Source organism: Microcaecilia unicolor, chromosome 2 (genome assembly GCF_901765095.1).
Source record: "Microcaecilia unicolor chromosome 2, aMicUni1.1, whole genome shotgun sequence".
NCBI lineage: Eukaryota > Metazoa > Chordata > Amphibia > Gymnophiona > Siphonopidae > Microcaecilia > Microcaecilia unicolor.
Window position 1 is genome coordinate 380452840 of NC_044032.1, and position 12547 is coordinate 380465386.

The following is a 12547-nucleotide window of genomic DNA, read 5'->3' on the forward strand; positions in this document are numbered from 1 at the left end:
AAGACTAGTACTGTGACTCTACACTTGAGAGCTCTCCCCTCACTAATAAGTTTTTAATAAACAAGGAAAATAAAAAGATTTAGGGCCCCTTTTACAAAGGTGCGCTAGAATTTTTAGCACACATTAAAAATTAGCATGTGCTAAATGTGTAGATGCCTAAAGGATTATTATGGGCATCTACATGGTTAGCACATGCTAAAAACGCTAGCACACTTTTGTAAAAGATCCCCTTAGAAAATGCAGACAGGCAAGAGAAAACTGATTTCGCACAAATACTAACTAGTACTAAATTCAGTCAGATATGAAGATCGTGGCAATTTTCCAGATTTCTATCTGGGCTGTCTGCCTAACTGAACTGGGTGGCACCCACAGATAACTGTTAAGATCTTCCTGTCAGATTTATTCCTGAAAGCACTCAGCTGCTCCATTCCAGCTGCAATGCTGTTGCTCTCCATTCATTCTCTGTTTAATAACATCCACAGCTACTAACTTTTAACTGCTGCCTGTTCAGCTCCAAGGTGACTTCAGTTCTGACAGCCAGTGAAGGCAATATTAAACTTTACTTCAATATTAAACTTTACTGGGGGGGGGGGGGGGGGAAGAGACTCCAAACAAGAAAAACATTACATCAAGTGTGGTCTACACCACAAAAAGGCACAAACTGAGCAATCTTTTGCTGTCGATTTCAGAGTTTCTCTTTGTTTCCAGGAAAAAAAAATCTGAAAAGTTGGTAATTCTTCTCATAAGATCTATTAAATGTAAGTGAAAAATTTCCATGAGCATGTTTCACTTACATTTAATAGATCTCGTGAGAAGAATTACTTATATATTAAACATGTATTAAGATATAATTAATGACTGTCTTCTAATATCCGCATGAATTGATTTCTCACTGTTCTATGACAAAACAAAAATCCCCTTCTTCCCTAATGTATTTAGATTATACCAATATTGCTTCACACACTTACCTTATGGTTAAAGTATTTTTCAAACTTTATTCTTGCCAATTCCACACACTGTGACCAAGTCCTGGGTCTTCTGCTTAGTGACTTTATAACTTGATAACAGCCTTCTAAACTTTCCCCGGACTCTATTCTCTAGTGGGAGACAAACAAAAACTGAACCAAAGGCAGCTGGATATGTATATCATAAAGGCCATGAAAAGGTGCAAAGCATACATATTTCTAGTTTTAATATAAGCTATTTTGCTTCTCTTGAGCTGAGAGCAGACTTAAAGAGTTGCAAAAGAATTATAAATGTGCTTTTTCTGAAAAGTGCCTTTCTAAGGCTGTAGAAATTTGTGGTTTGACATTTTGACCTGTGCTAACATGTGATAAGTTGCTGGTCAGCAACTGAGCCAGAGACTCCTATGACTAAGGACACCTGCTGTATCCAGATAAACAATCAGAAGGAGAAGTGAGTGGGCGTGGGCAAAACTATAGCCCTAGCACGAGAGTGGGGGTTGTAACTTGGTAACATACCCATTATCAAATGAAAACTTATGCTTATATGCATGACAGGCCCTAACTGCCAATATAATCTCTCTATATAAAAGCAACACCAACGTTCTATGAAGCCTCCAGCCGGAAGTGTGAAGGGGGAGAGATATCCGGTTTCCCCATGAGTGTCTGCCCCGCCCTCTCTGTAACACAAACAGTCAGTGAAGGAAAACAGCAGAGCAGGAAATCAAATCGCTGGCTCTGTAACAGTGAAGGACTCAGAGTGGGGAGGGGAGAGAGGCCAGAGGGCAGGGACACACACACTCCCACATGCACACAGAAGAAAACATTGCTAGCCCCCGTTTCATTTGCATCCGAAACGGGGCTTTTTTACTAGTAAGAGAATAAATGATAGAATTTGATTCATAACAGGAAACAGAATATTCTGGAAAGATGCATATTCATTAGGTAGGAAGGGTAATTATAATTAAGATAATGAAGAAAGGAAAAAGAAAGTATTTAAGAGGAAACAGAACTGAGGATGGTGAGCCTCAATGTGCCTACACTAGCAGGTGGACATACTGACAGCTCCCAGGGAAAACTGTTTTTATTTGCTACATATTATACTGTATTGGGAGTTTATTTGTTACTATTTCAATAATTACTGATTGGCTTCTTTGACAATTTGAATAAACATTTATTATGTCTAATAGTTATTTAGTAGCCAGAGTTTTTCTTGCCTGGAGAGTAAAGATTTACTCTTTCAGAAGGTTACGTCTATTGCAGAGGAAAGACAGAAGTGAACAGAGAGCAGTGCATTACTGCCACTATTATTTCAACAATATCTACCCAAGTCTTGGATCACGTTCTCATAAGCCAACATCTATCTGCTGGAGACAGAAATACTGACTAGCTGGGAGCAGCAGTAATACCTATGTTCCTTCATGGAAGCCCTACACAGCTTTCTAAGCTTAACTGCTACTATAAAAAAATAACACCATCTGCATTTACTTTTCTCTATAGAGGAATCATTCACAAACAAAATGAAACCTTGCCTCCCACTGTAAATAATTCTGGTCTATTTTATTTTGTAGACAAGAATGTGAGACCTTATCAAAGGGTGCTTTATAAGCACAGGACTAGGAGTACATTTAGGTCATTTACTAACAGTGCACACTATTCACAGGGCCCGTAGGAATAAAACAGGCCCTGAAGCCATTAGAACAAGCTAACCATTAGCAAGTGAACCCCTTAGTTATTTTTCCAAGTTGCTGAAAATACGATCACCGTATAGCGGTAGCTATTTTCTTAGCAAGAGAACTGTGCATTTTCAGTTCTAAAAGAAATCTAGATTTTAAAAGCTATAGTGAATGACAAGCATTTAGCAAGGGACCTACTTCATTGCATCTGTTCTAGAAATTTCACCAAAAAGGGCATTTTTTTGTGTGTGTGCTACTTGTTGTGGGTTACGAATACAAGAAAATCCATTCCTGCCCCCAATGTGCTTCTGCAGTCTCTACCATCTACTGGGGCTCAATCTGCTGTTGCTTCTTCCTCCCTCTGTCCTGTGCTGATTTTCTGCTGTAGCCTTCTCCAACCTCCCCTCTCCGTCCTTGCACCCTCATATGGAAAAATTATGTCTTACCTGATAAAAAATAATTTAGTCCTACCAGACCAGTCCAGACTAATGGGTTATGACCATCTACCAGTGGATGGAGACAGAAAAAAAATAGTTCTTGTGATTCACTCCTTAAAGGGTATCATGTTGCTTGGAATGTTCAGAAGTTTAATTAGCCAAGCAGCTCTGATCATAGTAGTGGCCAGTATATAGACAACTCAAGTCCAGTTGTCTCAAGAAGCTGATGAAGAAAAGGAGGTATATACACCAGAAGCATACAGGTAATTCACTGATGCTGGAGAAGTGCAAGAGTGAGCACAGAGGAAAACAATGCCAGGAGGATGACAGCCCTTGAACAAATGACAAATAGCTCAGGCTGGATCAGTCAAGAGACTATGGTTGAGGCAGCCAGTGCCATCAGCAAGATACAAGGCACAACCGGTCCAGAACAGTGCAGAAGCGTTGTTAAAAATCAGCATGAACCAAGGACAGAATCAACAAACAGAGCCAGAATCCTGAGGCAGAGATGCTCTGCTTGCATGTGGCTGAGGGGCAGCAGAGCAAGACAGGAGGCATACAAGTAAATACCACTTGCAAAAAATACTAGCTTTCTGCAAGAAAGAAGAAACTGGGCTCTGGAAATAAAAATGGATGCAAATCTGACATCCCATGGCAGAAGACCATGCACTGGAGGCTAGGTCTTATCATGTGAAAGGAGCCATACTTTGCAGATAGTTGCTGTGGTTAAGACACTGTGTTTTCTGACTTGTGCCCCATGATAAGATATGGAGCCTTGGCCCACAGCGAAGAATGCAGCCATGTTCCAATGTATCCTATTCAAAGAAAAAGTGTGCTCTCCACCCAGCCGAGATCCACAGTAAGAGCTATGACTGAGATGCACTCATGGAGATGGGCCAGTCTGCAAAGCCCTAGAAAGGGCCACACATGTACAGAGAAGGAAATGCAAATCCCACTCAGAGATGGAGCAATGGTCCAGAGCCAGAGATGAAATCATGTGGCACCCACAGAAGGTAGCTATGCTTCAGACTCAGGGATAGGTCCGAGCTTTGCAATCAAGATGGAGCTGAGTTCTATGCAACAGAAGAATACCAGAAAAGGTGCTATGTTCTACAGACAGAGAAAGGTCCATGTCCCAGTAGGCAGGTGCCCTCAATCAGAGATGGATTTGCATTCCATATCCAGAGGCGGAACCATACCCCACATCCTGAGATGGGGCTGTGCTCGTAACTACATGTAGCAAAGGAAAGCCCTGTACAGGTACAGAAGAGGTGTGTGTAATACACAGATATGGAACTTGTTCTAAAACGAGAGAAAGGACTGTGCTCTCCATTTAGGGATGGAGCCCACCACTGAACAAATGCTAAATAGCTTAGGCATAGAGATAGAGATGGGGAGTTCTATCTTTGGTGTCAGGGCTACCGGCTACATTCGGAGACGGAGCTAAAAACCACATGATGAGATGGAACTGCGGTTCACATGCAGAGACCAAGTTAAGCACCCCCAGCAGATGAAAGAGCACTATGCAAGCAAGAAGGTTGTGCTATGGAAACAGAGAGATACATTAAGCACAGCAAAAAGGCAGAAATACCTCCCAGGTGGAAAGTACGTAAACAGGACTACCAGTGGAGCCACAAGGAACAGAGAGACGCAGAAGCTGTACAGGCAAAGTGCCTCAAAACAAGGAGCCTGCAATAGCAGAAAACAAAGCATAGCAGTACAGCAGGATAACAAGTGAAGTTTAGAAAAGCAAAACCACCACAACCACACAAGGCCCGTAGGCCACCGAGTACCAAAATAAGACATCTCTACGGCCAAGATAGTGAAGTAGTGAGCAAATTAACATCAATTTAACTTGTTGAAAAAGAACCTCAGGCAGAGAATACAGTTAGAGACCTCCACAGACAGAAGAACCAGAAAGCTCAAGAGCTGCCATAACTGCCACATGAGAGGAGCGCGAGAAGAGGAGATGGAACCCAACATCCCAGGAGCAGAACAGTATAGCAGCTTAAAAGCAGTAAGAGCCTCAGAAAAAAACTAAGGACACAAACTGCGCCATGCTCTTCCTGCAGCTGTCAAAAATGGAACTGAAGAGAAACAGTCTAGTGAAGAGACTTGCTCTTTCTGAGAAAATTCTTCGGCTCACATACTCACTTGTAGTCTGTCTGTAACCTCCTAAAAATTCCTCAGAAACCGCTAAATAGCGGGGAAATGAAGGGGGGGGGGGGGGACCTGGCACCACCGGGTGTCACCTAGCTCCATCCAGAGCTGTAGACAGCAAAGGAGCTAATATCCTCCAAGAGGAAACCCTCTGCTCAACTGATACCCAGTGGGAAGTGGGGCAGGAGCTGGCTAAAAAGCAAGACAGAATTGCTACATGCACCATCAAACATCCACTTAGAGACAGAGAAAAAGACTGAACATTCCAGGATGAACTATAACTTTAAGAAGCAAATCACAAGAACTACTTTTCTCTGTCTCCATCCGGTAAGATGGTCATAACCCCTTAGTCTGGTCATCTCCTTCCTTTCTCTCAAGACCCAATCTGCAATGGCAACCAATAAACTTATATGGTTGGCAGATGCTGACAATTTTGCTTTTTATTTTTTAATTTATAGTGCTTGTGATAAAAAAAATTAAACTTTAAAAAAGAAACCCCCAAAATAGCCCTTAGTAATTATTCTGTACAACCATAGTGTTCATGCAGCTGTACTGACCTACATTCGGGGAACTACACTGTAGCAGAGTCCTGAATCAACATTGTGTCCAAAAGTGACAATTCAAGTTCACCTGCATTCTCAATCTCAAAAAAATTAACTTCTAAACCTGAGCCTAAATTCGCAACAGAAGGGCAAATTTCAAAGGACATGTACCTGGGTAAAAAAAGTATTTGAAGACCTACCCACCTGATAAGCAGGTAAAAATAAAGGTGTTGGTTTTGCCTGCATTTTTGTGGAGGTATTCACAGGGTAGGTAAAATATGCACATTGTTTTGTCGAGGAAAAAAGAAGAAAACAAAACAAACCTATCCCCTTGGGCTATTTTCAGAAGAAAACACCACTCACATTTTTACTTTGAGGACAGCTGCAATCCATAGGTAAAAGTATCTATGGGCTGTGCAACCACCTGCAAACTCCTGAAAATTTCCTCCTAAAAGTTCTAACCACTACCATCTATTTAATTCTTACCTGTAGCACTTCCTCTGCAGATGAGTATGTTTGCCAAAATTTATTAAATAGTGACGGCTTGTGGGAAAACATACTTTCAAACTATTCAGAGAAGAAAAAAAAACACACAAGTCAAAATCATGTATAGATTTTGAAGAATTTTTCAACTTTTCACCTTTTTTTTTTAACATAACCCAGAGAAAAAAAAGTAGCATCAATAATGAACTTTTGGTGAAGTCTTGAATACATTTTCTATGCCCACCTGCTTCTGGTGGATTTCCATTCAGTATAAAATTATGGACTACCTTCACAATAACTCTGAACCTGATCAAACCACCTTTGGATAGAATGAACTACTGCTTAAGTTTGTTTGTTTGTTTTTTTTAGAAAGTGTTGAACAGCACTAAGAATTCTTGATGTTAATTCAATACAAAGGTACTCACTTTATCTCTAGCCCACTGTATGGTATGTTCAATAAAAGCTGGAAATGATTTTAAAGTGCAAAATGGTATTTCTTCTTCAGGAGGATCTCGCTGTTAAAAAATAAATAAATTGAAAGGTTGTTAATATACCAGATAAGAAGAGCTGAACTTCTTGACCTGAAATTTAACAAAAACATATTTCTATTTTAATTTTCACTGGAAATGAAGATTGAAGATGCTCTTAAGAGTAATCAGGAATCCAACTAAGCAAAGTGTTATTTTTAAAATGGCATTTAAGGATAGCTAGGTACACACAAAACTGCTCAATCATATTTGCCAAATCCCTGTCTTCTAGACTAGACTGACTTCATTGTATAATGATCAGATGTAATTTCTATTATTATTGTCTGTAATTTTCTAATTTACACACCCGTTTACTAAGCCGCGCAGTAACACCAATACAGCCCGTTCAAAGTGAATGGGCTGTGTCGGCATTAGACCGACTTAGTAAACCGGGGGGGGGGGGGGGGGGGGGGGGGTTAATCTGTAAAATTATTGTTTAGATCTTACTTTGCTGTAAACCGCTCTGGACCCTTATGGGAATTCAGCGGTATAAAAAATTAGATTAGATTCTATGGGGAGTGTTTTACAAACGTGCGGTAGCGTTTTTAGCATGCGCTAAATGCTAGCAAGGCCCATAGAAATATATGGGCATCTCTAGCATTTAGCAAATGCTTATTTTTAGAGTACGTTAAGAATGCTAGCGCACCTTTTTTGGAAAAATAATGAAAATGTTAACCAGAAAAAATACGCCTCAATCAAGCTTCAACCTGTGAGGAATGAGAAATGAACTTTTTCAAAGCATTAAGAATTTTCTTGGGCAATAGTGCAAAAAACAGCACGCAGCCATATATTAATATTTCAGTTGAAAACATCACAGTTTATCCTAGTGACAAACTTCCAGATGTTATGACATGCTCCTTGTTAATATGTATTAGTCGTCAATTAATTAAAATTATTTGCATAACTACAAAAATCTAAAAAGGTTTCTAAATGGATATGAAATTATTCACCAAGGGGATGTCTTCATTGTCTTGTCTCAGGATATTAACACAAGGATTACAAAAGTGAACAACAAGATTTTAAGTAGAACAAAGGCACTAAGATGGTCTGTAGGATCAAAGGCTGCCCTCCTTTAAGTACTAATACACTGAAAACTGTGACTACCTCAGATACCAGTATTCAGCCGGATTTGATTTGTATGGAACCGTTTTTGCTTTTTTTTGTCTGAAAGATGTCAAGAATTTCTTTGGTGTTAACATACTTTCAGGTATATATCCTGTTGTAGATGAAGCATCACAGGGATCAGCCTTATCTGCATTTAATCTGTAATTGGTTCCCATCTATTTGCTGCCCACAAATCTCGATGTTCATTGCTGTTTTTATGTGGACAACATCCAATTCTTCTGTCAAGTCACCTCTTTCCGAGGCGTCTGTGTTTGCAGCAAAATGTCTTTCACTAACTAAGAATGGATGCTCAATGACAGATTGGCCATTCAGCAATGGTTCGTGACTGTCTAGACATGTTCAGGATAGGAACCCCCATATTTTACCCCAAGAGTCTGTTAGATTCATACCCCCAAAAAACAATCTCAAATTACAGTTACATTGTAATCAACATATAACTGGATGGGAGAAAAATACCTCAGAAACCTTTGCAGAGGTTAACATTGAAATCTCTCAGCAGATTTGACTAAATGTTTCTTTCACTGGCCAAATTACCAAAGCCATTTTTATATAATCTTTCAAGTGCTCTAATTCCTACGCACACTTTTTGTGTTTACTTTGTGTTACTAATACACGTACTTTAAATCTTAATTCCAGTTCCAAACTTTTCTAATCATAAAAACATATGAGCAGTGCTGGCTTTAAAAACTATTTCCAGTTCAAAGATTTTCTAATTATATGATCAATACTAGATGCAAAAATTATTAACATGGAGCTAGGAAATAACTTAACTTTAGACCCTACAAGGCGACCATTTCCCTTAACAGCATTCAGGCTTCTTCAGGGGTTTAAGCCCAATTCCTTCATTTTCTTGTAATTATTCATTAAACCAGCATATTTTTGTTTCCAGAAATCAGCTTCACTTGTTTCTTCTTAGCCTAATCCGTAGCGATATTTCAATGTTAATTTCTGCAAAAGCTTCAGAGGTCTTTTTCTCCCATCCAGTTATATGTTGATTACAATGCAACAGTAATTTCAGATTGAAAAATAATGAAACCCAAAAAACAATCTACCTGCCTTCTGGGTTTCAATATATGTTGGACCCATCTCTGTCTATGAAACCATACATTGTTGGGTTTTACATACCTTCTTTTTAAGCTGCACTTGTTACATCAGCTTAAACCATACATACCTTTGGATGATTTTAGAGTTGTCCTACAATCAGTGTTGCCATGCCTGGACTATTTTAGGGCATCTTTTACTAAGGCACACTCACATTTTTAGCGTGCGCTAAAATTGTGGGCATGCTAAACCTTAGAGATGCCCATAGGAATGCACTGTCGTCTCTAATGTTTAGTGCGTCCACAATTTTAGAGCTCACTAAAAACGCGGGCGCGCCTTAGTAAAAGACCCTATTAATTTGTTGTTTCTAGAGTTACTTGATAGTACTTTAAAGGCCCTTCAGATGGCGCTGAACACAGCTGTTTGGCTTTTAACTGGTATGCCACACTTTGTACATATTAAGCTTTGCTTATTGGCACTACACTGGCTCCCAATGAAATGGAGTGTGAATTTTAAATTGTAACACAAGATTCACTGAACTTTTACCAGGATATGCTTCACAGTACCTTGCCTTTAGTCTGAGGGTACACAATCCTACATATTCCATCTATTTGGCTATGCCATTTTGCCAAAACTCATTTTCCTTTAACAAGTCCTCTGGAATGGAATAAGCTGCCAACTGAATTAAAATCGATTAACATGTCGACTGTTTTCAGGAAGATATTTATTCAATGAGGCCTTTTCTGTCTAATTGCTCTTTTTAAGGATGACTTCAATATGTAGGCTGAAAAGTGAAGGATACTCAAGCTTTGGGCATTACAACTGCTGAGTAAGCCAATTAGTTCAGTCAAGCTGATGGTATACAACATTTTGTGTGTTAATGGGCTTTACGTTGTGATGTAATCCACTCTGAGCACCTCATGGGGTGGACTAAACATATTAAAACAGATAACAAAAAAAACACATCTCTCCTCAAAAACAGCCGAGTTTACACTAGCATTTCATAGCCCAGTACAAGGGATTCCCACATTCACTGCGCTACACCTGCTTGAAGCTTTTAATTAAGGTAACAGTCAGCTGTTGTGCTTAAGCTTCCCATCTGTCTGAGATTCCAAGAGGTTCCCTGAAACCAAAGTACAATTTTACCTGGCTCACTGTGCACTCAGATTTATGGTAGGCTACCAAACAAATGAGGTATCTCCTGACACTTCAGCACGTTTACTCAATTTACTATGTTATAAGTAGGTTTATATGCATAAACCTACTGGTCACGAGTGGACTAACAAGGCTACCACATCTCTCTACTGTATTATAAGCATAGCACAATGCTCAGACAATGCCTAGGGTTAGCCAGAAATATTTACTAAAAATTAAGCTGCCGCCCTACATCATAATGTTTAATCAAAAAAGCAAATTGTCAATTCTTCACAGCTGATGGTATTGAAATTGCAAATACAGCCTTTAACCTCTTAGCATAGTTTTGTTTCCAGAAAAGCAAAGTCAGACAGGTATAAATCACGGATACCCATTATCCAGAGATACTTACATGACTGTTATAGGATTCTGTAAGATGAGGTACAATGACTTCTGTGTGTCCTTTTGTTCCCATTGTTCCAGAATCTAAAAGTGGTCGCAGGTTTGCAACACAACGGCTATACAGAAAAAAAAAAGACAAAGAAAAGGAAAAAGACATGCATTTGAAACACCAGTCCATGTGTCACATACAACATGTGTCTAATACAGTCCATGAAAAGAGAGCAACATAATTAGAAAAAAAAGAAAAGGGTATTTTATTTCAACAGAATAATTATATTGTCTATAAGAAACCCCATCCCAATTCAAATACAGTGATACAGAAATGTCTGTGAACCTCATAGAATGGTCTGTATTTTAGCAAAACATTTGATCTACAGCTACAAAAGGGACAGATGAAAATTCAGCTAAACACACATGCAACGGCCAAAACAGCTTTAAAATATTTTACAGCTTCTGCCATAAGCTACTAGAGTTAAGAACTGAGACTGCTAGCATAAGGAAATTAGATGTCGCTTCAGGATACTGCATATCGAGAACATTAAACAACTGTAAACCTAAATGTTAAGCAAAACTTTTTTTAAAGGATTGTCAGGAGCATCTAATGTAAAAAAAAAACATTTCCCAGGTACTGCTACTCATGTATCTTAACATTATTTTTAAAGAATTATATAGCAACAGACAATGAGAACAAATAAGGACTATAATACACATTAAAGCCATACAAATTAAATGCAATATACTCTCCCAATATACTCTCTTCTCTGCTTATTCCATCCTTTTTTGAATTTGACTACTCTTTTCAAACATTTCAAAATTTATTTTCAACACTATCTACAAATTCTAGGCAGATTACAATATTACATGCAAACTAGCGGGCTGATGAATGTGTAAAGTGGATGCAAAAACAGGAGAAAGCTTACCACATAAAGTCTTAAAAACCAACATCACAATCTTACAATGAATAAGCGATTCTATTGGTAACCAATGAAGGGCAATTAAAGATGGCGTAAATGAGCAACAGCATTGAATGTGGACTGAAGAAATCTTAAAAATCTTTTGGGAACTCCCATCAATAAACTATTACAGTAGACAAAATGAGAAATTAAAGTATTTTGAACTATTTGGAAATTATCTGGGATTAAAAAATCTTGCAAAGATTTATACCATACAGAGTTACTAAAACCATGACAGAAACCACAGGTCTAACCAGCTATTCATACAGCAGATATGCCAGAGGCAATACAGCACAGGAACATCAATTCAAAAAAATCCATCTGGTAGAGAAAATCCAAGGTGAGGCACATAAACTCCAGATGTATCCTTTCAGTTCAAGACTAATTTGTTTTGTTGTGCATTAAACATAGTTGAAAAGGAAGAGAAAGTGAGGGGTTTTTCCCAGATTTCCCTTTGCTGCAACATACCACTACTACTCAGATTGTGGAGGGATAATAAAGAGCATGAATACCTGGAAAGTTACCTTGCTGCAAAGTTCAGAGAGCAGAAAACGGTCTAGTCTAGGTATGAGACTTGACATCTATCAGCTACTGCCTACTCTCAGTTCTGGTGAGGGGGCATGGGAGCTAGAGCTACTGCTGCACCTATCAGAAGTGCTATGCCAGAGATGGCTCAATCAGTGGGTGGAAGGGTAGAGTTTTATCTTAGGAGGAGCTGTAGTGTTGGCCTTGATGGCTACAACTGGAGATGAGTCTGGCTTCGTAGATGGAAGCAGCACTGCTGAACCAAATAGAATGTTGGGACCCCTTGCAATGAAAACATTATCTGCCCTAGTGAAGCCCAGTGCAGTCAACTTCCATCTGGCCAGCAATTCTTTCACTTGAGACAACTGTGAGTAAGAAGCTTAACAGGGAGGCGTCTTTCAGGGTAATACAAGAATGTAAAAGCAGAATTGAGAATTCAGCACTTGATCAAGCAGAAAAAATTGAAGCCCTGAAGTCTCAGCGCATGACCCTGTGGATCAACTTCTGTAATTAAGCTCATTTCTACCCAGCGTAAAGCTAGAAAATCAAGTGAGGGATTGAGTATCAGGGCTATTACTTT

General features: G+C 39.1%; 1 protein-coding gene across 2 annotated transcripts in view; it reads right to left on the reverse strand.

The window, feature by feature from the left end:
• The window catches only part of UBA6 (ubiquitin like modifier activating enzyme 6), a 262135-nt gene that overhangs the window by 76825 nt on the left and 172763 nt on the right, over nt 1-12547 (reverse strand). For both annotated transcript variants that reach the window (XM_030190526.1, XM_030190525.1), the window contains 4 exons: nt 10500-10605; nt 6686-6775; nt 6264-6344; nt 969-1097 (listed from right to left, as the gene is read on the reverse strand). In XM_030190526.1, the coding sequence (XP_030046386.1) occupies nt 969-1097; nt 6264-6344; nt 6686-6775; nt 10500-10605 (406 nt within the window). The remainder of the gene's footprint in view (nt 1-968; nt 1098-6263; nt 6345-6685; nt 6776-10499; nt 10606-12547) is intronic.